General features: G+C 39.3%; 3 protein-coding genes across 6 annotated transcripts; 2 read left to right on the top strand and 1 right to left on the bottom strand.

Moving 5' to 3' along the window:
* Window positions 1-4,144: 4,144 nt before the first annotated feature.
* LOC140769947 (uncharacterized) lies at window positions 4,145-10,243 on the top strand. Its single transcript, XM_073110867.1, has 5 exons — window positions 4,145-5,641; window positions 7,253-8,281; window positions 8,441-8,666; window positions 9,654-9,796; window positions 9,876-10,243. The coding sequence occupies exons 1-5, from the start codon at window positions 4,316-4,318 to the stop codon at window positions 10,185-10,187; spliced, it is 3,036 nt and encodes a 1,011-aa protein (XP_072966968.1). The 5' UTR covers window positions 4,145-4,315; the 3' UTR covers window positions 10,188-10,243.
* A 472-nt stretch (window positions 10,244-10,715) lies between these two features.
* On the bottom strand, window positions 10,716-11,991 carry LOC140769948 (uncharacterized). 3 transcript variants are annotated; one of them, XM_073110870.1, is made up of 5 exons: window positions 11,721-11,991; window positions 11,543-11,648; window positions 11,336-11,440; window positions 10,934-10,991; window positions 10,716-10,801 (listed from the first exon to the last, which is right to left on the bottom strand). In XM_073110870.1, the coding sequence occupies exons 1-5, from the start codon at window positions 11,808-11,810 to the stop codon at window positions 10,789-10,791; spliced, it is 372 nt and encodes a 123-aa protein (XP_072966971.1). In that variant the 5' UTR covers window positions 11,811-11,991; the 3' UTR covers window positions 10,716-10,788. The 3 variants fall into 3 exon arrangements, with proteins under 3 accessions (XP_072966971.1, XP_072966972.1, XP_072966969.1); XM_073110871.1 differs by having other exon boundaries at window positions 11,336-11,416; window positions 11,721-11,981; XM_073110868.1 differs by lacking the exons at window positions 10,716-10,801; window positions 10,934-10,991 and having other exon boundaries at window positions 11,000-11,416; window positions 11,721-11,983.
* A 5,900-nt stretch (window positions 11,992-17,891) lies between these two features.
* Window positions 17,892-26,178, top strand: LOC140770539 (ATP-dependent RNA helicase-like protein DB10). Of its 2 annotated transcripts, none has more exons than XM_073111766.1 (7): window positions 17,892-18,664; window positions 18,961-19,029; window positions 19,723-19,992; window positions 20,370-20,720; window positions 21,051-21,328; window positions 24,516-24,890; window positions 25,273-26,178. In XM_073111766.1, exons 1-7 carry the CDS (start codon window positions 18,212-18,214, stop codon window positions 25,967-25,969), a joined length of 2,493 nt encoding a protein of 830 aa, XP_072967867.1. In that variant the 5' UTR covers window positions 17,892-18,211; the 3' UTR covers window positions 25,970-26,178. The 2 variants fall into 2 exon arrangements, with proteins under 2 accessions (XP_072967867.1, XP_072967866.1); XM_073111765.1 differs by having other exon boundaries at window positions 17,921-18,664; window positions 25,267-26,178.
* Window positions 26,179-26,567: the final 389 nt, after the last annotated feature.

The following is a 26,567-nucleotide window of genomic DNA, read 5'->3' on the forward strand; positions in this document are numbered from 1 at the left end:
GACGACATGCTATTGATGGCCTTATTGCACATGCTAATGGTGGACCTCGTGGTGACCTCCCTCATGTCAAGGGAGTGGCGCTGCACAATCTGCTCAGCCCTTCGCCTCTCTCCTCACCTTACCCCATGGCTTATCGTCCACCTCCATAACCCTTGTTGCCTTTCCATGGCCTATGGCTACAATCCTCATTCCCGCACGTGGCTCGCCATCTCACCGCATGTGCCAACGATGCGTCCACTCCCCTCCACCATCTCCCACGTTTGCCTCTACACACTCTCCTTCTTTACGCTAGCCGTCTTCGTCAACTCCTTTGGCACCACGTGGTAGGAGGTGTGGCGCGAGGACCTGGTGTCACGGTGGTGGGCCCTCACATGGCGATGTTGGGAAGCGCATGCGAGGAGCCCGAGGCGATGGAGGTGCAATTGGCTAGCCACGGGCGGGAAGCGTGAAAGGCAATGCCGCCAGTGTTTAAGAGGTCGGCGTCGGCCACATGGTCAACGGCGGTGATGTCGGGGTGGAGGGTGTATATGTTGGAGAGAAAGACGGGGTACACGAGCTGGTTCGATCCGGAGACGAGGCAGTAGGGCTCAGCGCGACAGCTGTAGCTGGAGGGGCCAACATCGGACTGGGCCATCGTGATCTAATTTGGAGATTAGCTGATGCTAGTCGGTGTAGGAGATGCTGAACTGACGAAGATAGAGAAAGGTAGTAGTGAGAGTGTGGGAGGTGGAAGGGGTGTAACATCCCATACCATAAAAAAAAAATCTAGTGTGCACACGTGACTAGCATATATGCTGTCCTAAGGTGTGCACGTGTGGGGCACGTGGCCCACCCCCATATTCTCCCCCTCCCTCTCTCTTTTTTCTTTTCTTCCTTTCTCTCTCATGACTATCAGCTAACCCTTTCTTTTTCTCGCTGCATTAAAGAGCCGTTGGAGGACATCGTCCTTAGGGGTTGATATGTCAAAACGTTCTCTTCCATCGGGTATGAATAATTTAGGCGTAATTAAGTGTTTAATGTTTTCTTCCATTTTTATTTTCCTCACGATTTTGTCAGAAATTTGGCCAATCGACAACCTCGTGCCTCCCGCCACAAGTCCCAAATGTTTCCCTTATCGACCTCCTGCTGATGATGTCCTTTGTGGGCCATCTCATCCCCCCAGTGGAGGTTACATATGGTAACATCCCGTCATCATCTTTGAGCCATTTTATTGGCCATCATCATTTGCGTCTCCTCCCCTTGGCCATTTGAGAAGATTTCCCCCCGCAAAGGGAAGTCGATGGCATCTTGTTTTGGGGTTCTCATAGCTCAAACGACGGTGTGTACTGACTCCATGGCCGCCGGTCATAGAGGAGCCCTTCTCTTGTGTCATCGGCCACTCGTGTGCTACGCACACTCTCCTAACTAGAGAAAGGGGGCGGGCATGTGTTAGTCGATTGCCAATGGTAGCGTTCACCAGTACCCACTCCTTTCCTCCTTGGCTTACTTTGGGAAAGGAATGAGGGGTTGGCGTGTGGTTGGGTTGGGTGTGGCCTAGCCCATAGCCCAACCCAAATTTTTGGTTGGTTGGGTTGTAGGTATCCCAGCCCAATTTTTCAAGCTACGGCCTAGCCCAAGTGGCGATTTTAGCTAGTTTGGCCTTCAAGCCAAACCTTTAGGTTAGTTATAGTCCAACCCATTACTTTAGGACTTGGGCTAGCCAAATAGGTTAGTTGATCTTTATTTTATTTTAATATAATTTACTCATTTTATTTAATTACCTTTGTCAATTTGAGTCTAATTATTAATCATCTTTAGAGGATAGTTTTGGTTAGTTATAATAATTGTTATAAATCAATATTAGAAAATAATAATCATATTAAACATGCTTTAATATTCAATAAGTAAGTTAATTAAATGTTGCCTATTTTAGTTTACTTTAAATCGATAATTATTAGGTGAATAGTGATCATGATGATAATTGTATTTAATAAACCTTAATAGTGCGTCCTATCGTCAAAATTAATATACCAACTCTACATAATTAATAAATGTAAGGATTCTTACGTGGATATACCTCAAACCTGTAATAGCTATCCATGTATTAATTAATTAATTAATTTAGGTAGGTTTATGCTTATGTGTATAATTTATATTATCGAGGTAAAATCATTATTGAGTGAGGATGATCCGTGACACAGTTGGAGTTGCTCAATTTGGAAATGATGTTAGGCAAATAAATTCTCTATGGTCTAAAAATAGTTTAATATTGAAGTGATGTTTTACTTTATGAGTTTATCGCATTCATATCATATATATATAAATGTTTATTCACTGTTTAGCATAATTATATTTTATGTACTTCGTAGTTATTCATAAATTATTAGAGCATTTTTTATTTAATATCTTTAATATGTATATCTTATGATTAATGATGTTAATCATTGCACCATTTGTATGTATCACCATGTAGTTAAGTTCCATCTTGGCAACGCTCGTTTACCCACTTAGCTTAGGGTCAGGGGTTGAGTGTATATTTGTTACCTATATTTATATCGATTAATTATTGAGCTCGTGAGGTAATAAGGGGACTATCAAAGCGCCGATTTAAGCAAGTATAATATTGTCGAGTATGGAGAATAAATACTAGGTGATCTGAAATTATGATTGAAAGATAGGGGTCGTAAACCTAACAGTACCTAAAGATGCAGGGTCAAGGCGTTTATGAGCGTTGTGCTCTTATTTTCACTATAAGCGATAATCCCGCTGTATGTGATGATTCTGCTAAATTTATTTCTCGACAAGAAGTGGGAGTACGAGTGATGATTATATTATAAGTAATGATTTTGTTGTATATGATAATTTACTAGAGTAATAACGATAAAGTTAATATATAGGCTTAAGATTAAGATTCTTAGTATGATAGTCATAAACAAACCGATCATATATAGTGTCGCTATGCATGTACAGATAATATTACCTTTAGATATTTATTTTTTTTTTTTATGTTTGAGATAATATGTGAGCTTATGTTCTATAGACAGATTGTCTCTTATTAACAAACTCGTTCACAAAACAATAGCCCTCACGATTGAGCTATTTCAATCCCACCAATGGCCCAATGGCCCAAAGCCTGCCAGACACCTTAACTGCAAGGTGGAAAGCCACTTTATAAGGAGAAATCAAAATTAATATGGATCCTTCTCCTGGCAAGACTCCAAGGCCAGGGCTGGGTTCATTGCACGACAACATGATGATGATGTACCTCTCTTTGAGGGTGCCTCCAGTATCTTTGCCACTTGATCATTTACATGCGAAAACTGCTACTCTTTTGCTCCCTCTTTTGAGAGCCCGCAAATCCGATTTGTTCCAAGTCGTTGATCAAATATGATTCTAAGTTTCGGTCTAGATATTCGTAATTCAATTTCCTTCTTGGCATTTGTTTGTATTGCCCACTAATCCAGACAGCCCAACAACCAATAAATTAATTGGCAAATCTAGCACGAGATCAGTGTTTCTTCGTTTCTTGTGTTGCACTACGAAGAGAAAAGAAAGAGAAGAGAAGCAAAATAGAGAGAAAATAATTTTATTCCATTTTTCAGTAGAATCTTAAAAAATTAATTAAATAATATAATAGAATGTAGACATATATAGAATGTTAAAATATAAAAAGAATACTAGAGTGAGAGGTTAGGAGAGAAATGAAAGAAAAAAAAAAGAGAGGGTTTTGTTTGGAGTGTGTTTTGTTTAACGAAGAAAAGAATATAAAATAACATATTTACTATTATACCTTTTATTAATAGATAAATTAGCACAAGTCATAACAATAACTTTAAATTAAACCCAAACAAGATAATTATCATCTCTCTTGACTTTCTCTTTTCTTCTCTTATTTTTTCCTTCCAAACACCCACTATTTTTTTCTCCTCATTTCTCTCCTAAAAATTTAATCTAAATAAAAAAAAAATAATTTCTCTCACTTCTTTCAAATTTTTTTTTCTCTTCTTTTCTTTCTCTATTTGCTTATATATATATATATATATATATATATATATATATATATATACGCCAGGTACTCGTGCTACCTGATTTTCTTTTCTTACCAAAAATAAAAAGGAAATCTATTCAAAGTTACGGTTTTACATCAAAAGGACGGATTGATTGGTAGGTCGTCGTCTGTTTTGGTCTGACAATCGATATACAGTTTTCTCAAGCAAAGTAAGCTCCCTCCGAGTTGAGCTCATCACAAGTTCCTCCTCTCCTTCTCCTCCTCCTCCTCCTTCGCTCGTTTGGGCGAATTGGTCGGTTGGTTTGGACGGTCGATCAACTCCGCGCCATGGAGATGGAATCGGAACCGCCCTTCGAAGACTGCTCTTCTCCTTCTCCCTCTCCTTCCTTCTCCTCGTGCGACGAAGGCGCCGACCCCGAAAGGTACTGCAGCGCCAATTCCGCCCTGGGGAGCGCCAGTCTCTGCAGTTCCATCGGCCACCACGCCGATTTCTTCTTGGACGAATCATTCAAGGCCTTCAACTTCAATGCATCCCTCGACGACGATCCCTCTTCTTCTTCTTCCGATGGCGCAACTGCGAGAGACAAAAATTCTCGTCGGAGGAGGAGGATCGGAGATGCTGTGGCTGCCTCCGGATCCGAGGACGGAGGATCGAAGGAAAATTCTTCTCCTCCTCCTCCTTCTGATCATTTTGAATTCCTCTCACAAGGCGTCGAATTGAGCTTGGGTTCCTTGCCCCCGATCCGAACTGGGTCCAGATCGAATCAGAGGCGGAATTACTCATCGTCAAGCTTGGACAGACAGGAGCCCCGAGTTGTAGTGTCGTCCCCAAAAGGTGAAAGGCCCCAATCTACTACTCAAGTTACGGACGATGAGGGTGAGCCTATGCTCGACTACGGTACGGACGATGATGCCGCCATCTGCTCTCATGCGACGAAGAGAATGCAGCGGCTTGCTGCAGAAACCAAAGTTGAGTTTGGCAACCCACTTCTTATGAACTCCTCTGTAGCGTTTGGCTCTGACGATTGGGATGACTTCATTCGGGAGAGCGAAGGAGGCGGCGTTGCCTCCCTCAATCTTTATGATGATCGCCCTACTTGGCCTCAAATGGGCTCCTCGGAAATCAATGGACTCCCTTCCTTACCGACTACTACTTCCAATCATGTGCTAGATCCACTGTGCGTAAGGATAGAGCGTCATGATGAGGGTGTGAGAGATATAGCAGAACGCAGATTTCGACAAACCGATCCTTGGAGGCGGAATGGGGGTATTATTCCAGTTGAAAACGCTTGCAGCGATTACCCAGCTTCACATGCACAGGAGCCTCCTTTGGAGGAACACACGAAGGATTGTAACGAGTGGGTTATGCATGGTGGGCCACCGGGAGATCTCAATTGCATTGAGAAACTATGTCGTTATGGTGTAGATGGACCTCCGGAGAAACAACCATCTGTTGAATCAACCCCTGCTTGCAGTATTCCAACTTCAGCAGGAACATGTCAAGTCAAGGAATCTGACGAGTCTCAAGAAGGTGATAAAGCAAACTCTGCTTCAGCAAGGGTCGGTGATTATCAAGATGCTAGTCTTCAGGTATCTTTGAAACAAATGTCTAAATCCAATGATGTTGTAGAAGAGGGTCTCAAGCTGGATAAGGTCAGTTACACAAGTCCTTGCTTTATTCGCCCATATAAAGTGCATGAATATTCTTATTTAAACTATGATGAGTTCTTTTTTTTTGAGTACTAAATTTTCTTCAGTAGCTCAGTTCATTTGGTATTTTAATTTTTTGTTTTGGACACTCTAACCCTTGATTCCAAAGAGCCCTCTATAAATGATATAAATTATATTGAAATACTACTAATTAATTTGAAAATAATCATATTGGTGAAATTGGCTGCTGGAATGGGACCAGTCTTGCAAAATGGAGAGTATTCATGTGCAGAGAGGTCCCCTTCTTTCAAATCCAACAGATTTCGATAAGACATAACTGTCCAACAGATCTCTAGCTCTTAGAGTCTAACTAATGGAGCAATCAGAAGTAAATACCATATGTTAACTGGATGGCCATATCTGCAGCATATGATGACCGGATGCACAAACTATCACCTACAAGTAGTTTCACCAGGGCCTACCTTTAGGCTAAATGCGAGGAGATGAAGATACAAGCTTTTGGTACCCTAACTTCTATGTTAAGGGCTTCTCTACAACCACATCACATGCCTCACCTCCTCTCACTTATTCTATGTGGCTGATTGGTACATGGTGATATTGTGGTTTTGATATTGAGATGGTCTAGTTGCCACCATGAAGTTGCTGTTTTTCAGCAAGAGACCATTTTTAAACGACCCAACTCTCTTTTGGTAGGCTCCTGTCCTCATTAAGTTCATCTCTTCCTACAAATTGGTGGTTTTCACAGCTTTGATACTGGTTGATGATCTGTTATCCTTGGATTGATTTTGGAGATGATAAAGATCAAGGATTACTGGATTATTAGATAGATCCTTTGGTTCTCTCCTTTGTTGCTGTTTTTCTTATGAGATTTCCAGTTTATTGCTCCTCCCAAATTGTTTTCCAGATTTATTTTTCTCCTATAAATGAAGTGCTAAATCTTATCCAACAAACATTAGGCCATTGCGTTGTAAGGAGTGAAAGCTTACCTTTTAATGTCTCAGAAATTGTGGTGTTCATTCACAAATCACAAGCAGAAATAAATACTGAAAAATTGATATTAGTTGTTGGCTTATTGGCATAGTGACATTTTCATCAAATTCTTAAGGTCATTTGACAGGTAAGAAGAAATACTGACTTCAATGTGTAGTTTGAACATATGAACAAAGGTTCCATAATGCTCTAAGATGGCAATATTGTATGGATGATTTCTAACAAGGCAACGATTAGTTAGGCAATTGCCTCCATTTTGAAGGTTGAAATCTTTTAGCAATCAGAGCTCTATTCAGAAATCTACTCAAGTTGCCTTGGAGGAAAAGAAGGAACATCTCACTATACTCTGGTTTAGTTTGCTATGTCCGCTTTGCAATATAAGTTTGGTTCATTAGATGCAATTATAATCTACCTGGGTTTGTGAAGTCCAGTGAGCTTGTTATTTATATTCCCTTCATTTTCTTTAATCTTGCATCTCACTTTAAATATCGTAAATAGGAAAAGAATTTGGAATTTCAGATCTCTTGTGATGGATGTAGTAGCCACATAATGTTGTTCCCTAATTTATTGAATACACATGCTTATTCTTCACAATTTTTGTAGGTCAATAAGCTTGATGCTGATGGTTTGTTTGATGAAATGGTTCACGAGATGGAAGAAATTTTGCTAGATTCAGGGGAATCACGTGGAGCTAAGTTTCCTCTGGATAACAATGAATATACAGCCCACCAATCTCATCATTTGAGAGATGGTAGCTCAACTGCTTCTACTTCTGGAACTGATGATGCATATCCACTTGCTCAATATCTTTCAAAAATTGATTGGGTTGAGGTTGTGGGGGCAAAGCAGAAAAAAGGAGATGTTTCTTTTGGGGAAAGATTGGTTGGAGTCAAGGAATATACTATATATATATTAAAAGTCTGGAGTGATCAGAATCAATGGGAGATTGAACGCCGCTACCGAGACTTTTATGCTCTTTATCGGCAACTGAGAACTCTTTTTACTGAGCATGGTATGAGTCTTCCTTCACCATGGACAAGTGTAGAACCAGAGTCCAGGAAAATTTTTGGGAATGCATCTCCAAATGTTGTAAGTGAGAGAAGCAATCTTATTCAAGAATGTCTGCGCTCCATTCTGACATCCAGATATCCTTTTGGAATGCCCAGCTTTCTGGTTACCTTTTTATCTCCAGGAAGACCTGCTTATAACACTGGTTTGTTAAAAACTCTCATTCCTCGATCACTGCAAAAGCTTGGGGAGGAATGGTATTTAAAAGATTCAGATTGTAAGGAGACCTCTCAGAAAGATATATCCACACTGGGCAAGACAATATCACTAATTGTTGAGATACGACCTCACAAGTCTATGAGACAATTGCTGGAATTACAACACTATACCTGCGCAGGGTGCCACAGGCACATGGATGCTGGAAAGACCTTATTTCGGGAATTTGCACAAACAATAGGATGGAACAAACCTCGGTTTTGCGAGTACACTGGGCAGTTGTTCTGTGCTTCCTGCCATACTAATGATACTGCAGTTCTACCAGCAAGAGTCTTGCATCGCTGGGATTTTTCTTTATATCCTGTCTCACAGTTTGCTAAAGCATACTTGGAATCCATCTATGACCAGGTAATGAAATGGCAGTGCCCACTCTCTATTTTTATAAATTGTGAGCTCTACTATTTGTTTTAATAAACGCGGCAGTAGAGTGGAAGATATTTGGATTTATTCTGGCATTTTGTCAGTAGTTTCTCTACATCCAATTTCTAACTGCCAATTTCTTTGCAGCCCATGCTTTGTGTAAGTGCAGTCAATCCTTTTTTGTTTTCTAAAGTGTCGGCTTTGCTTCATGTCATGGGTATCCGCAAGAAAATAGCAGCTATGCTTCCATACATTCGTTGTCCTTTTAGGAGATCCATCTATAAAGGCCTTGCTTTTCGTAGATATCTTCTTGAAAGCAATGACTTTTTTGCACTTCGTGATCTCGTTGATCTCTCAAAAGGAGCATTTGCAGGTAATCCACATATTTGAACTTTTCTATATCTTCTATTACTAGTTTCTATTGCACTAAATGTAATACAATTATTTCACAGAATATTGCAAATCTGATATGCACAAACAGCCGTTTTTGATAGCCTCTGAAAGCATTTCTCTGATATCAACTCCAACTTTCTAAAATCACACAAATAGTTGTTTAACCTTTGTACAAGTCATTTACAAAGTTTTGAACTTATAAAGTTGGAGAATTGGCCATCAGTGAAGACACCATAGGAAAAAAGAGAAGACAAACTATAGGGAAACTGACTTTCACAATTGAAATATTCACATAATGAGTTATGGTGCGTTCTTTCAGGATTTGGCATGAATTGGATTGAAAAATGGCTATCAAATGGATTTAACTGTTTAAGACAGAGAGGAAGTAGAATACTTGATACCAACAGATTTTTGGAAATTAGAATCTAAGGCTGAATAGAATTTCTAATGGAGTTCTATTAAATGAAGATTTCCCAGTATGTATGGATCAGTGTACTTTTATGCAAATCATACACCAACTCATCGAACACCATGTTTTACAGGGATATAAGAGGAAGAAGAAAATAGCTGAGTAGAGGAAATTAAACAGAATAGAAAGGGAGGAGGAGGAATCTAAAATGTAGTTAAGGCAGGACTGATAATTTTAGTACTCTATTTATGCTCATTAGTTCTTTTACATCCAAGTCTTCTTTTGGATAGAGGGTATGAATTCTTGTAGAGCTTCTCTTACATAAGCTGAAAGAATGTGTAAACACTGATTCTGGAGAGTTTGCTGCATAGGAATAAGCTTTTTGGTGATTACAGACCACCCAAAGAAAAAAAAATCTTGGCAAATTTTTTATTTTCCTATTGTTGTTAGTTGTAACAGACCACTGTTGAGGAATGTATATTGTATAGCATCTAGGAATTGCATAGTTCAGCTTGTTTTGGTCCTTATTTTGAGTCTTCATATTACCTCTTGTGACAGCCCTCCCCATCATGGTAGAAACCATTTTCAATAGGATACTCGAGCATATAACAGAACAGTGTCTTGTATGTTATGATGCTGGTATTCCCTGTGCTGCCCGACAAGACTGCAATGACCCTTCGTCCCTCATATTTCCCTTTCAGGTCAGTTTGTTAGTTATCCTTATGTTCTACTATGCAATAACTCTGTTATGTGAGGATAGAATTGTATCTTCATTGGCAGGAAGCTGAAGCAGCGAGATGTAATTCATGTGGATCCATTTTTCATAAGCATTGCTTTGGAAGGCTCATGGGCTGCTCTTGTGGCAAGCCAAGCAGCACAAACAGGAGAATAGGTCCTGTGGAGCAGGTCATCAATGGATCTGCCACGGGTCTTGATGGGCGAGTAAGTGAGTTAATCCAGCCCCCAGTTTATAATTCAACACCTGGTTTTCTCTCGGATATTCTTTCCAAAGCCAGGCCGGATAAGATATGGAAACCTAGAAACAGCAGCCCTGTAATTCTAATGGGTTCTTTACCAAGCACTTCTCTGTAATTAGTGAAGTGGATACATATGCTTCTCTACTTAACCAGATTGATGCGTCTTTGATCCTTGTATGCTTTTTGTCACTTGATTTGTTTCATCACTTGCAAGTTTCCCGTAAAAGATTATAGGGAGATAATGTTTCTTTTTTTGTTTAATTTTTCTTCCTAGTGACAAATAAGTGACAGAAATAATAAATGCATAGTTTGTCTGAGAAATTTTATTTTTAGTTTGGCAGTTGACATTGTTGAAGGTCGTGGAGAGCAGTTGCATTCAGTCTCGTAGAGGGTTAATGTTGTGCTCCTATTGGCACTATTATGGTTTTATTTAATGGAAAGAATGCATATGTGGCGTTGCTCACGGTAGCTTCTCCTCATGCTGCAACTCTATTTCTGAGAATGAAAGATTGGGTGGAAGGAAGCGGATTTACTTTTCTTTTAACCCTCGGCCCCTGTTATAACCTCATTGTATCCGATTGACTAATTTTTTCCCTTCTCTTTTATCACTAAGGAACGGAAAGAAAGAGGAGGCCAGCAACGATAACCAACTAATCTTGGTGAAAGAAATATAATTAAGTGGACAGTAACTTCTAACAATGCTGCAAGATCTTTATTTAACACGTGACCCTGTTCAACAAGGGTAGTACGAAAATTAATTAGCACAACTTCATCTCGAATTGGCAGGTTTAGAGAGTAGAGAGTTCATCCAAGGCTGCTAATCCTAATCATATTTGTCTACAAGCAAACATTCACTGTTACCTCCGCCAACCGCCGCATTGTTTCCTTGTGAATTTTGACATCCGTTGCGGAGTATTATCTGCAGCAGATAAACAATTTCTCTCTTATATCTTCATACTTTGCTTCACATTTTTCTTTGAACCAAAAGGTAAATAATAATAAATAATTTTCCTCTTTATAATATCCTATCCTGATAGGAGAAAACAAAATTCCGTTTTTTTTCCTAATGGTACTTAATTTCCAATACTAATACATGCTAAAGGAATAGCTTTGCAAAGGAAAAACATTTTAAAACTTGCTACATCCTCACTATACTTGTAAGGAAGCTCTATAGTTGGTAGAGTAGGTCATGCATACAAGATTGTCCAACTGGAAAAGGAGAGAGCGAGATGCATGCATATATAGGCTGTGCTATGTTCTTACAAATTGGAGACCTTGGAGTTATGGCGTCTTCGAAGTAGGCCTGGAAGAAGCCTAGATTCTCCTTCTGTAGCTCCTTCCAGACTGCGAATGCACCGGGCACAAAATCTACTAATTAGATGACAATTAACAGATTATATATATATATATATATATATATAGAGAGAGAGAGAGAGAGAGAGAGAGAGAGAGAGAGAGAGAGAGAGAGACCTGTAAGGGTGATCAGGGGTCGAACATTCGCACGGTCAGCAAGTGCCTTGACACACTCGTCGGGGGTCATACGGAGGAGGAGACACCTCTCAATCAAATGCTGGACCTATATATACAACTAACACATTACAAATAACGATCATAGTGAGCAAATAATTCGCGCGGTATGTCTAGCTACCATTCTGATGTATCCTTGTGGGTGGCAATGCAAACAAGGGTGGAGATTGTGGTGGTGATGGTGGTGGTGGTGGCGGTGAGGTCGAAACATTTTCTTTTCAGCTGGCGATGCAGAAGCAGAAGAGGACAAGACCAAGAATAGGAGGGGGAGAGCAAGTGAACAAAATAGCGCAAAAAAAAGAAGAAGAAGAAAAGGTGTGATAGAAGGAAGATATTTTGGGATATTATAGCATAGCAGTGAGCCAGGGAGGGAGGGAGGAGAACTATAGAATGGTTTTGTTATCCAGAGATATCCGGAAGGAAGGGCCAAAAGTGCACGAATATCTCTAGGTTGGATTCACCTCATCCTGTCGCACTCCAAACCCCACCTGATCAGTAATAAATAAATTACAAAATCCACGTATCCTCTTTAATTTCTTATACACGAATTGATCAAGCAAAAATACTCCCGCTCGACCAACTTCAACTACCTCGTTCGTTACCATGTATTTGTCGTTCGTTGCTGTTCATTTTCTTTTTCCTCCTTTCCGTTTTAAATCCCCGTTCAGTCGAGAGAATACTTAACCTAACCGTCTTCGTCATCGACCTATCTATCTATCTATCAGGCATCAGTCCTTGCCCGCCTAATAAGTAGGAACTCCTCTTCTCGGCTATCCATCATCAGGCCTCCTCCAAGCCCTTCACTCCCTCTTCCACCCCCACTCCTCGTTTCGTCCTTCCCGCAGTCCCACAACCTTCCTCTCTCGGCCAGCTGGCCATGGCCTCTCCCTCCCCTCGGATCAGAGGAGGACGAGCAACCTCCCCTTCCGCCCTGCTGCTAGCCCCGTTCCCGGTGGTAGCGCCAGTGAGGCCGCCGCCGTTTCCGGAGGAGGGCTTGTTCTGACGCTGCAGCTTGTATCTCTTCAATATCTACAATAAGCTGGCACGTCTCTCTCTTCTCCTCCTCCTCCTACCTCGATCCGTGCAATATATACATGAAAAAGATTGAATCTAGTAGACACAAACATCCTTTTGCATAAGTTTAAACATATAGATGAGATGCTTTTCCTTGTCCTGTGATGATTGCCTTGTGATTGGTGAAAAAGGAACGGTTTTTGGGACCTTTTGTTGTGTCTTCTGTTGTATACTTATGATAGACGAACATAGAGATTGCAGGATTAGTATCGTTAATTCATTCCTGTACCAGAAGACGACTCTGTGGTTTCAGGATTGATAGGTTTCTGCATAAATAATTTAGGACAGCAAGAAGGATTAAAGAGTACGATCCAAAACCAAATGCATATATTGATCCTTCTGTTAGGCCATGCCTTTGGGACATAATTGGGATTTATTACTTGACTCTAATTAGGTCCTAGGAAATATATGTGGCTCTTTGTTAAGAAACAAAAATAGGGATGCAAATAGAATTTAGAGTTGAACCAGTAAGGGAAATAAGCTTCCCTAGTATGACCAGCCCTGTTTTGGTTCAATAAGGGTGCCAGTCCACTTGTTTATGGCTCTCCTAGTATAGTTTTAATTACATTTTGAGTCGACATATAATTCCCATTTTCCCACACCTTCAAATCATTTCTTTCTGACTCTTTTTTCAAATTTTATAAATGCTGGTTATAAGAAATTGAAAGATTTCGTTGAAAACTAGAAATTGTAAAACACAATTGACTAATTGGCTAGAACAACTTGAATTTTAACTAACTATTAAATATAGTTGAAAATTTTAATTTATCAGAAGATTATGAATTACCTTGGAGGCAGAGTTTGGAGGAGCAGAATGATATTGGTTTGGGTAGGGTATAGCCCACAAATAAGTGTTAAGAATATTTATCAATAAACTCCACAAGTTTTTTTATTACTGGAAGGTCTTTGTTCGATCAATTTCAGTTTTCCAATGTTTTTGGTTGCTGCAATCGGCACCCTCTGTTCCGTCCTTCATCCAACTAGGTCCTGACTTATTGTTAGACTTCGTAATGACTTTGGCCAGTTATGGTTTAATTCTTGGCCTAACTGAGATTTAGCATCTATGATTGGAAAAGTGCTACTTGATTCAAATCAGCACGTGACCCTATTCTTTTCTTGATTGGAGGAGGATCTAGGTGTCATGTAAACCTCACTCTTGAATCGGACCTACATTACCTGATTACTTCTCTATGAGTTAATGTACTGGGTGCAACACTGCAGATAACAGATGTATGCGTATATGATGAATATTGGCGAAGTGGCTCAATTTTAGTGTATGCTGATCTCTAATTATAACTATCAAGCTCTCGTTTACTAGTTGTAGATATTCACCTTTTATTATATGAGATACTGCCTTAGTTATGTTATGCTCTTTAACAAAACATTAAAATTAAATTAAATTCTGCATTTTAATGTATTTTACATGCTAAATTAATTTCCTGGATATCAACATCTCAATAAGTTTCCTTGTTTGATGATAATAGCTTCAATAATTTAGAGTTAGTAATTCAGAAAAGATTTAATCAAAGTTTTAGGTTGTAAACTTCCAAATTGATGTCTCAAGCTTGTCCAGACCGAATAAATTTAGGGGTAGATCATGCATCTCATCATTAAAACCCCGGTCTAAAAAACCGATATCTATAGTGATATATTGCCAATGCCAGCCATACTGGAAACCCAATCAATTGTTGATTAGTATTTGTGTAGGGTATTGATGCTTTGCGCTATTGTCCACACCTTGGAAATCTCTTCACTAATATGAGTCTGGGGAAGGTTCCTGTTTCACTCACACACAATCAAAGCCATCCAGCCCTTTTTCTCTGTTCTCCTTTCTGCTATGTTTCTTGAAGAGGTGATATATATATATATGTTTATTTGTTCTATTTACTTCTGATTGCACTGAGTGAAATGGTCAGCCTATCTGGATCTGACCTAGATAAACAGGTTCGAATTCCAAAGAACATACCTGATAGGCTATCACATTGAAATTGGATACGGGCTTAAGATTGGTGAGTTGCACTGTGAAAATGCCTGAGTCAATAGCAATACCTGTTATCATATTGATATCACTCTCTGACATGAACCAAATCCATGCCGCCTTCATCTTCATAGCTCTGTTAGTGCTTATTTTTTTACTGTGTAGAGTAGATAATTTCCTTTTCTTGTTGTTATTCATTTAACTTGTACACTTACAATGTGTTAGGTGTTACGCATTTAAAGCAGCATTCAGATTTCCTATTCATTAGATCAATAACCCTTTTATACTTGGATTGCAGTTACCTACTATCTGGGTTCTATTGTCCCTTTTCATTTCATGTGTTGCACCCTGAGTTTGCTGTTATTCTGACTAGCTGAGTCCTTAAAATCTAGGAAATTTACCAAGTACCTAGAGTGGGTATCGTTTTTATGAGTGGTAACTGTTGAATAATCTTGAGTCAATTTTGAGGGGCAGTAAAGAGAGAGAAGCCTTATAATGTATTATCATTAAAAAGGCCTTACTACTACTATACTAGCATCCAACCAATATAATCATAATAACAATTATTTAGTGTACGGTTTAAATTCGAAGCTGGATTTGACTTGAATCCAGCTTAATATGCAAAATTGACCCGAAAACATTTCGTTCTTTTAACAAAGCCGAAACCGAAACTTCGAACTATGACGAGATGCATCATCTGAATCTTTTCTCAACCTGTTACGCAATTTAAAAGAGACTATACTACAGTGGTCCCATAAACATATTGTGATATTAATATAGTTAAGATTACACTTACCTGCAACTTATCTTTGATATATTTAGCATGTTATTTGTGAAGATATATTTTATTGGTCACTACAATGACCTTAGTATTTGTTTTCATATGGGAAATCGAATTATTCATTTCCTATCATCATTATCCATGCTCCGTTGAGATAGGTGTATCTGCTATAACCTAGACTAACTGGAGATTGAAATCCCTTTATGGAGAAGGGACTGCTTTGTGCCTAATATATGGATTGGAAGATAGGAGTCATTTCTGGAACTTAATTTGCACTGAGGAAGACAATAAGTAGGAGAGAGAAAACACCAGAAAAGAGGGAACAAGGTCGATCAGAGAATGAATAAGCTGTCCCCGATCTAAATATCAAGGGAGAGCAAGTGAAATTTGTTGCTCATCTCCCTTATTATAGAGGCACTGACAACCCTAAAGCTAGTATCTATAAATAGGAAGGTCTCGAACCTTCTCTATAATTATCTAGTCGCAAACAATTGTCAAAAAATGCATTAAACTTCAGCAATGTTCTATAATGCTGTCTCTGCAACCACATATGCATGTTTAAATTTATCTTGTCTAACTGCATAAGGCCCAAGTGCATTGCTATACTGTAAACCTATATAAGTATGGTGCACAAAGCAACCTCGATCTAGTTCATTATAGAAAGATCCATGCAGATTAGGCATGTATATAGGCAAGTAGCATCGTGAACATTGGAACATGTTTAATAAATTCATGTTACGGATTGATTCTTGTTAACTACCTTCTCCTTCCCTTTCTTGATCACCTCTATAATCTAATGAAAAGAACAACCTCACATGTCTTTACTCCAACTTTCTGGATCTGGCTATGTGAATAACTATTATCTACTATTGGACCACTTATCTTTTGTATATTGCCAGCAGTTATAGTACAAGTAGGCCTTGTACGAGTTAATAAAGTCAAAAGTTATAACTCAGGGATGTAGACCACTAGCCTAAAAGGGTATATAGACCATAATTTCTGATTTTAGAGAGATCTCATTCTTACATATCAATTCACCTTAGTTGATTAGTGTCAGTAGATAAGTTATGTCTACAAATAGATCATTTGAGCAACACATATCTAGGTAAGGTTTGTTTTATTGATAATTCGATGCATGAGTTTCCCTCTCTTCAGGAGTCCCTCTGCAGAAGCTCATTCCGAGGCTTGAAAATGATGTGCAGGTTTCTTATATGATATTAGCAAAGGTATCATTTACCTGTCACTCGTTTCTGTGTGCAACTGTGTGAAGCGGGTGGTGGTTATTGTGACCTAGTTCTCTTATTCAGGACTCCTTGTTCACCAATCAATTCTCTGGTAAAAATCTTGTCCATCGTTGCAGGAAGATAGATATGTTTTGTATCACAATTCCGACGTTTGTGCTTTATCTTTGAATATTTGTAACTGTCAGGGACTGGTGTGTGCCGGGGCTTTCTTTCCTGTATTCGATGAAGAAAAGAAAGGCGAAATCTCTGTGATACTATCTGTGGTTTTCTTCCTTGTATTCTACTTCCAGGGTAACTCGGTACTCTTGTGTCCGGAAATGGTTGTATGGGCTTCAAAGCGAATATTCTGTATTCTTCCTTCTGTTTTTCTTATTTGATTTTTTAAGTGACATATCCACCAGATTGAGAAAATTAAAGCGAAACTATACTTTTTTCCCAATTTGAAAAAGCGGTGTTACTTAACAAATTTTTTTATGGCAGATTTCTCTTTATGATTGAAATGACAGTTTCTGAGGATAGATGGAAAGAAATTCATAAGATTTATTGCTGCAAACCAGAGTTTGTGAATTCGGTTTAATCAGGCCAGAGTTTTTTGTTTTTATTTTTTTGAGTTAAATCAGGCTAGAGTTTTTTTTAAAGCGCACAAAACATGGTTTCTAATGGCAGATTGCAAGAGGATTGCTGGTGCCTGGAAAACTGGTATTAGGGCAATCGATCAATTTTTGACAATAAATTAAGGATGCACACCGTCTCCAATATAGTTGCTCTTGTATATGAATATTAGTGATTCTCAGATTAGGATCTGATAATATGATACAGCTTTGAGCTCTTTTATCCAAAGTCTAATCTGTACCATTGATATATTTTTAACGCAATATTGACTAATATAATGTTTTTGCACAGATATACTATATATTTGCAGAAGTGATCCATATCTGCAAATTATTATTATTATTATTATTATTATTATTATTATTATTATTATTATTATTATTTATTGTTTACAAATTAGATTTGGCGCGACTTTTAATACAGACCTATTAATCTAAGTTTTATCCTCTCGGTATATTTCCAGAGCATGGAACAAGGAGGGAAAAGAGTTTCGGGGCCAGGCTTCTTTTAGGTCTGGTCATTGGTCCAGGTGAGGCTTTTCACTTTTGGACCGGGCTGCTGGACACTTGAGTCGAAACGGTCCAATTGAATATCCAATCCAGGTCGACCGGGTCGTCTCGCTATTCCCATTTCCCCCTTTCCACTGCCACTCGTTTCATATTCTTTCCCTTTTCCATTTCCTTGTCTGGATTCTTTTGAAGAGGAGGAGGAGTAGGAGGAGAAGGCGAACGATTGAGATTGCCTTGGCTTTCTACTTTTCTTTTCTCCCATCAGATCCGAGACCCTTCTCGTCAGCTATCGACTATCGATTGTATTGGGGATTCGGATTTATTCGTCCTTCCTATCTGGCTCTCCTGCGTCTAAGAGTCTTAGGGTTTTCGATCCCGATCGGGAAGTAGTAAAGACAAAATAAGAGGAGGACTATGGGCGGAGGTGCGGCACCGCGTTATGCGCCGGAAGACCCTACCCTGCCGAAACCGTGGCGTGGGCTGGTTGATGGCACCACGGGATACCTCTACTATTGGAATCCAGAGACCAACGTCACCCAATATGAGCGCCCCCAGGAGGAGCTGCCCCCTCCCCCTCCCCCTCCTTTGTTGCCCCCTCCCCCTCCACGCCTACCTTCTAAGTCTGCCTCGGTCATCGGATCATCCTCCACTTCTGCTGCCGTCTCTGCTGATCAGCACCGCCATCACCACCACCACCACCACCACCGTCGTGATTCCAATGATGATGACACCCGCTATCACCGTCGTCTTTCAAAGGATTCACACGATCTGAGGACTACATCTGCCAGGGGGCATGGATTGTCATCAGTTGCGGGAGCTGTGTCCTCTGTAGAAGCTTACCGTCATCAGCATGAGATTATTATCACCGTATTTACGACTTCTTGATCCTCAGTGCTGCTTTACTTGATCAGTTTCTCTATGCTTCACCATTTCTTTTGATCACCTTATAAGCCACCGGGTTACGTTCCATACTGCAAAGCCACCTAGCCTCTAGCGAACCATTTTCTTACTATATTAGTTTACCTTTACACTTGCACGTTTAAGGAGACCTATTTCATCTCATGATTCACAAATAAAATTTCCAGCAATCTCTCTTGTTTTAGTTTCTATTCTACCATGATTAGAACTTACTGGTGTTATCTTAATTTTATTTTTCCTTTTAGGGAGATGATGTGCCAGCACCATTCACAACATTTGAGTCTACAGGATTTCCAGCAGAAATTCTTAAAGAGGTATCTTTCTAATAGTCTCCTAGTTTAGCTGTAGTTGGGAGCATTTTGTGCCTACTGGTATACAAGATCGGCAGACTATATTGCTTATTAGTATTCGCTACACCTATTTTTCAATTACTCAAGATTCGATTATGAATCTCGGTCCTTCTACATCTTTGTCGCAGGTGCGATATTTGCTCCAGGGTGGAGCTAATGTCGTACGCTGTGTTCCATTGTGCCACCCTCTTGAAGCGAGGTTGGCGTATAGATGAAGCGCCCATTACGGTGGGCCAATACTGGGAAGGGCTCCCTGATGACCAGCTTGTGGCTGAGGCTGTCTTCAGTGATGTGGCTCAGGCTGCCACCTGGGTCCAAAGATAAGGAGGTCCTTTTGCCTAGCTTGCATCAGCAAGCAACCTTGGAGAGGGCTTTCTGAGTGACCAGTTCATGGCTGAGGTTGCCTCCAGAGATTTTGTTCGAGATGGCACTTGGGTCAACTCAAAACAAAGGAAGGCCCTTGCTCCTGCTTCATCTTGTGTCTGCAAGTGGCCTCCAACAATCGTGGGATGCACTTCTGGCGTTGGCTTAGTTTTCTGTGTGTGTGTGTGTGAGAGAGAGAGAGAGAAAGAGGGAGAGAGAGGAACAAAATTTATAAACCTTTTGACTTTGGACCGGTATTCCTCCTTATGGGGGTTGGGGATTTTTTTTTTCCAGGTACACCATGCTGGTTTCTCATATCCCACCCCAATCCAGGCTCAATCATGGCCAATTGCATTACAAAGTCGTGATATTGTAGCTATTGCAAAGACAGGGTCAGGCAAGACATTGGGCTATCTTATTCCAGGATTTGTTCATCTCAAACGCCTCCGAAACAACTCTAAGATGGGTCCAACTGTTTTGGTTCTGGCACCAACAAGGGAGTTGGCAACACAGATTCAAGATGAAGCTGTGAAGTTTGGGAGATCATCAAGAATTTCTTGCACGGTTAGTTCCACATCTTTTTGAATTAGTCAGTTGCTTATTGTGTCCAGTTCTTTTCTAAACAAGATGGTACTGAATTATAAGTAGTAGCATCACCAGTAGATAGTGATGACCTATAATACTGAGATCTATCATTAAGGTATATGGCCATTCAATGTGTGATCCTAGAAAAAGAATGCCTAGAGTGTTGGACAGGTCTAAAGTCAATCAGTGTGGTGTCCTGGAAATTTCTATAGCTCATGTTTAATAACTGTAGCTAACATGTAGTAGCTCTCTTTCGTATTTGTGCTTTTAATCACATCAGACTACTTCAATATTCATTATTATCCAGTTATCCTAATAGTTTATAGTTGACCATCATCCTTATTGTTTTCTTGAAGTGTCTATATGGAGGTGCCCCAAAGGGTCCCCAGTTGAGAGATTTAGATCGTGGAGTTGATGTCGTTGTTGCAACTCCTGGAAGATTGAATGACATACTGGAAATGAGAAGAATAAATCTTCGTCAGGTTTCATATCTTGTCCTTGATGAGGCTGATCGTATGTTGGACATGGGGTTTGAACCACAAATAAGGAAAATTGTGAAAGAGATACCACATCGCCGCCAAACACTTATGTTCACTGCTACATGGCCAAAAGAAGTCAGGAGAATTGCAGCGGATCTCCTTGTTCATGCTATTCAGGTGAACATTGGAAGAATTGACGAGCTTGTTGCCAACAATGCTATTACTCAGGTTTGGACCTAACTGTTGTACTGAATGAAATACAGCTCTCATCCAGGCACGGATACATGTGGGATTTTGGAAATCTAAACAGTTTATTACTTCCTTTTCTTAATCCTAAAATATAATGAGAAATATTTTTTAATCACCATCAATGAAGCAAGAGTAAAGCTTGTGATTGTTAAATGTGTTGTTAAAGCAATTTAAGTTTGATAGAACTTGTGCCTTGTTTATTCTATGTGGAACAAATTGAGATTCATTAGTTGTGATTTGGGAAAGTGCAATCAGGTGAATTCACTAGAAATACTCATTTGTTATCTCTGGCATTTCTAATTATTGCAGTATGTGGAAGTGATCACACCTCTGGAGAAACTTAGACGGTTGGAACAGATCCTGCGATCTCAGGATCCAGGCTCCAAGGTCATAATATTTTGCTCTACTAAGAGGATGTGTGATCAGCTTGCTAGAACTCTTACTCGGCAGTTTGGTGCAGCTGCTATTCATGGCGACAAATCTCAGGTTGAGAGAGATAGGGTTTTAGGCCATTTTCGGACAGGAAGATCTCCCATACTAGTAGCAACTGATGTTGCTGCCCGAGGCTTGGACATAAAAGATATCAGGTTGAGTTACATCTGACCTTTGTTTTTATGCCTGCTTGGTTTATTGTAGGTATGTGTGCCTTTTGTATTTCATTTCAACTATTTGGTGGCTATTCAATGCGCTTATAGTGAAGGAAAGAAGATCTGAATGTGATTAGCAATATTACTCTAATTGACAGTTGACTTATCAGTTATCTATATAATAAATTTGATCTTTAATTAATATAATAATTATAAACTGATAAGAATCAGAAATCGACGCTCTTGCCGGTGATCATTGGAGGTCACAGAAGTCATTAGAGGAGCTCATCAGACATTAAGGTTGCTGAATCTGTTGCTTGATTGCCATGGGGAAAAACGGGAAAGAGAGGAAATGTGAGAGAAGAGGGGACATGTCCCTGTGGGTTGCTTTTTAGATCCGATCTAGCTTATCAAACAGGGTGTAGAGAACACCGGATCCAACCTGGTTTACTGAATTGGGGTTTGTTGGCCTGTTGGTGTGGTATGAGAGAGAGATGAAATAAAGAGAAGAGAGAATAATCAAGAGAAATTCAAATGAATAAAAAATGGGGATAATTACAAAAATTAACAATGTTCGTAATTTTGATATATTTCCAGTATTAGTTTTATTATTGCTATATGTTTATTATTATTTTGTCGTTAGTAATTTTATTTTACTTTTTTTATATTGTTATATATATTTTCCACTCTCTCTCTAGGTTGTTACATGCGTACAGAGCAAACATACTGAAATTCCAGACATTATTTATCTCTTTCATCAATTATTAACCAGCCTTCTGAATTCATGCTAATCACATAATGATATATTACTTTATGTTAAAATTAACTTAGTTATATATATGGTTTTATTGCCTTGGTCTTATCAACATGATGAGATTTAGGACTCCTCTCTTGAACTACCTTCTTTGAGATGCATGTTGTCACATATGGGAAATGAGATGAAAAAATTAATTTCTATAATAATTATCATTTATCTCTTAAACCAATTATCAACCTATCCTTTTAAATTATGCAATAGTTATCAGTTATCATGTAACTATATTGTTACATTACCTTATTGCCTTAATATAATGGAACACACGACAAGATTTAAGTTTCCTCTCTTTGACTACCTTCTTTGAGTTGCACAGTGTTAGTAGGGGAAAAGAGATGAAAGATTAATTCTGTAAGGCTTCATTTTAACATAAGCTTTGAGATGATAGTTTGGTTGATGCCTTAGATGTAACCAAGCTTTTGAACAGGCCATATGTGGTACAGTAGTAATTGATTCTGGATATGGTTGAACTAAATGCATCAATAGGCTCATAGTTTGTAGTTGTAAAATTAACCAGACCATCATTTAGATCACTGTTTTGAAAAGCGGAAAAGGCGGCCGCCATACCATGTAGAAAGGCGTTGGCAAAAGGCGGCCAAGCGCCTTGGCAGGCTGCCTAGGCGCTAAATAGCGCTAGGCGGGCCGCCCCGCCCGACTTGGCGGGCTAGCGCTTTGGCCCGCCAAGTCGAGATGCGGTTATTAGTGAGCGGGTCGGATTTTATAGCGGATCGGGTTTAATAAAACTAACCAATATAAAAAAAACCAAACACTATGTTAATCTCTCATTCTCTCTCTCTTGCTACACATCTCTCATCGACAAACCCTAGAACTAGCTCTTCCCTAGCCGATAGTAGCGAAAGGCGGCGACCACAGCGAAGGCGGCAAGCGGTTGACGGCATCGGGCGACAACGTGCGATGCTCTCTCTCCCACTCTCTTAGTTAGTCTCTCTCACAAGGGTACTTATCTCTCCTCTCTCTCCCTCTCTCCCTTTCTCACTCACTCTCTCAGTCTCTCTCAGTTTCTCTCTCTCTCCCACTCTCTCCCATTATGAATCAATGGGTTTACTGTTTTCTTTTCCCTAGCTTAAATGTTCCCAATTTTTCCTAGCTTATTTTTTCAATTACTCTTAATCTGCTATAATATATAGTTATAGGAATTAATTAGAAATTTAGAGGAGTTAATTGCTAATTGCTTTATGAATTATTGAATTAAGATTACAGAGAAGGAATTTTTTTCAGTATCATGCATTATTAATTGGGGGAATTACTAATTGCCTGCTATTTAAGTATATAATTTTTGATTAGAGGATTTTGAAATGTGATTCATGTGAATAAACTAGAGTTAGTAAATAGATATCTCAGTTATTTAGTTATTACTAATAAACAATTAGCCAATGTGATAATGTTATTTAGTGTTTTGGTTTAGTGCACTATTAAATTTTCTGTATATACTATATTTATTTATATTAAAAATACTAGACCGCCTTGTCATCTGCCTTGTCGCCCGCCTTCCGCCTAGGCGCTAGCGGTGGGGTGGCCGCTTTTTAAAACATTGATTTAGATAGCCATGTTTATGTTATAGTAATTAAATAAAAATAATTTTTTCTTGAAATTTTTTGAATTATGATCTATAAAACATGTTTACAGTAATGGATGCGAGATACAAATACGATATGGTATGGATATAGGCAGATACAACAAATTTTAAATAATAAGGATACAATACGCCTAGGATACATAGCTCATATATTTATATATATAGAATATATATGAATTAGCGAACTTTTGTACTTTCATTTTCTTAATTGAGGAAATTTTATATTATTTTTGTGTATGATAGTTTATATAAGGAGATCTTCAATTAGCTTATTAAAAGAAATACCATTTGTAACAAAGATCTAGTATCGCGTAGTATATTGAAAGATGTTAGATAAACAAGCAATTCAATTTATAAATCAAAAGAAATTAATCATTGTAATATGATTTCCTAATATAAATAAAAAGATAAACTAGGAAACTCAATCTTTTCACAAAAAAAAAAAGAACCTTCTAAATCTGATAAGAAATGAAAGATGATAGTCTCATTTTGACTTCTATCGGCAGGAATTTTGGAAGTATTTAAGAAGTATCTGAGAAATATTTATAATATTAATTTCATTTGAAAAATTCGGATACTTTAATGAAGTATCCGATATGTATCCGACAGTATTGCATCCGATACGATATCCAATACAAATACTGTAAGAGTATAGGAGTATCCATGTTTTCTAGATTATGATACCTGCTGTTTGCCTTCTCTCCTCTTTCGGGGTTGTGTAGTTCTGAATCTGTTAATCGTCTTATTTAGATGCCTTCTATTGCAATTTGATGTAGGGTTGTCATCAACTATGATTTTCCCACTGGTGTCGAAGACTATGTCCACAGGATAGGAAGGACTGGTAGGGCAGGTGCAACTGGTGTGTCTTACACATTTTTCTGTGATCAAGATTCAAAATATGCAGCAGATCTTGTGAAAGTTCTGGAAGGGGCAAACCAGCGTGTTCCTCAGGAATTACGGGTTATGGTTTCACGTGGTGGATATGGCGGCAAGTCTCGCCGTTGGGGTCCTCGTTCTAGTGTTCGTGAAGGAGACCGCACACATACTGGACGCAATGATTTAAGCCATAGTGGAAGGGGTGTGCGAGGATTGGCACCTTCAGGAAGATCTGAGAGCGGTCATGGGTATAACGATCATGAGCCTCATGGCAGGTAATTGTGACTCCACATGCCTAGTGACATTTGTCTCTCATAATAGTATGTGTTCTGATTTCATTGCTCTCTAACTAAAGCCATAGCATTATGGATATTTGGTACAACGCAGAAACCTTGGGACCATTCAGAATTAAGTATATTATCCCATATGAAGTTCCTGATGGTACAATTAAACCTGTAGAACTAGTTTCTGGAAGTGAAAAGATATTCTATTTGCTTGCCGAGACTGAACTATTCATGATGTTTCGGTGGTAGTCAGTGCTGAATATAGTTTCTTTTGGAGCATTCTTTTTTTAATCTTCTATAAGTTCGTGTAACTCCACAATTTCTCAAAGCCTAAAGAAGCATTGGATATCTTTTATGATGTTTCTAGGTACAGTCGTGGTTACCAAGATGGTCATGAACCAGATGTCCATGATCACAAGCCTATAGGTAAAGGCCGAAGCCGCAGCAGAAGTCGCAGCGGGAGTCATAGGTATAGCCCAAGCCCTAAGAGGCTTCATGTTGGAGGGCACCATAGTAGGAGCCGGAGCCGGAGCCAGAGCCGGAGCTGGAACTATGACCACAGACCCAGCAGGAGTCGTAGCCACAGTGCTAGCCATGACTTTGACCAGCTTGTTGCTGGTTCTAGCCTGGTACAGGAGGAGTCACCACTCTCTGACAAGGGAACTTCACCTACTATTCCTCGAACTGGGGATCCTGTTTTGCTAATCCCAAGCTTTGATCAGAAAGAAAAATCACCATCCCTTGATGCTGAGAACATGGGAAAGATTGATCTTGATCACTTCCCTAGCTTACAAAAGGAAGGATCTGGGTCCCCTTGCAATTATGTGAACGGCAAGGCAGGAGCATCAAACAGCCCAGAAAGGTGGCTTGAAGGATCTTCAGGTTCTCAAGGGCACTTTGAAAGGACTAGAGAAAGATCTGTCTCACCAGCTTCAATGCATTGTAATAAGGACAGGGAGGAAGAAGAGGAAGGTATGATCCCTGGAGATGAGGATGGTGAAATACTCCCTGAGGATGGTATGAAATTGCCTACGTTGTTAGCAGCTCAGCGAACTGATCCACTTAATTAAGTCGATAATTGGTTAGCTCTCCTAGACCTAAGGTTGGCATGCTGCCCGTTTCTTTGTTGTAATCTGTCCCTTGTACCATGAGATTGTCTCAGATTCCTATGATTCCTGTCATTTATTTCAACAAATGGTTTGTAATCATTTTACGTCTACCCCCTTGCCAGGACTGGATCTATTAATAGAGCCTTCTTTAATGGGTCTATATGATACTTTATTTTTTGTGTAGGAATTCCTTGCAAATTTATTTCGAGGGATACGTGCAAATTCGTCATTTGCTGATGAGAGGCTTGTTGAAATACACGTGCAGTACCTGCCTACTGAGTATAGCGAAAGATGCAATCAGTGCAGAGCTTCAACTCTAATGTTGCCTTAACTTGAGCCATTTAGAGCATCCCAAAATGCCAAACCGTTTTTGCTTGTTACCCCATAAAGTCCTGAGGTAAGTATATGTGCTTTCTGTCTCTTAATTCTTATGCGTAAGAATTATTCCTAAGCATTCGGAGCATTCTTAGATGCCCTTCAGGTACACCGAGCATTTATCAGGTAGAAATGCGGATTTTATGCTTTTCTGGTCGAGTTAGATAACTAAGAAGGCTCCTAA

Source organism: Typha angustifolia, chromosome 11 (assembly GCF_048772165.1).
Source record: "Typha angustifolia cultivar Huaian chromosome 11, ASM4877216v1, whole genome shotgun sequence".
Taxonomy (NCBI): Eukaryota; Viridiplantae; Streptophyta; class Magnoliopsida; order Poales; family Typhaceae; genus Typha; species Typha angustifolia.

Bases quoted from the DNA above. Each gene is read 5' to 3' on its own strand.
- LOC140769947 (XM_073110867.1), top strand. From the start codon at position 4,316: ATGGAGATGGAATCGGAACCGCCCTTCGAAGACTGCTCTTCTCCTTCT. The intron at 8,282-8,440 runs GTAATGAAATGG...ATTTCTTTGCAG, and splicing joins TGGAATCCATCTATGACCAG to CCCATGCTTTGTGTAAGTGC. The intron at 8,667-9,653 runs GTAATCCACATA...CTCTTGTGACAG, and splicing joins CTCAAAAGGAGCATTTGCAG to CCCTCCCCATCATGGTAGAA.
- LOC140769948 (XM_073110870.1), bottom strand. From the start codon at position 11,810: ATGTTTCGACCTCACCGCCACCACCACCACCATCACCACCACAATCTC. The intron at 11,649-11,720 runs GTAGCTAGACAT...TTGTATATATAG, and splicing joins CACAAGGATACATCAGAATG to GTCCAGCATTTGATTGAGAG. The intron at 10,992-11,335 runs GTAAGAACATAG...TATCTGCTGCAG, and splicing joins AACTCCAAGGTCTCCAATTT to ATAATACTCCGCAACGGATG.
- LOC140770539 (XM_073111765.1), top strand. From the start codon at position 18,212: ATGGGCGGAGGTGCGGCACCGCGTTATGCGCCGGAAGACCCTACCCTG. The intron at 19,993-20,369 runs GTTAGTTCCACA...GTTTTCTTGAAG, and splicing joins CATCAAGAATTTCTTGCACG to TGTCTATATGGAGGTGCCCC. The intron at 20,721-21,050 runs GTTTGGACCTAA...TAATTATTGCAG, and splicing joins CCAACAATGCTATTACTCAG to TATGTGGAAGTGATCACACC.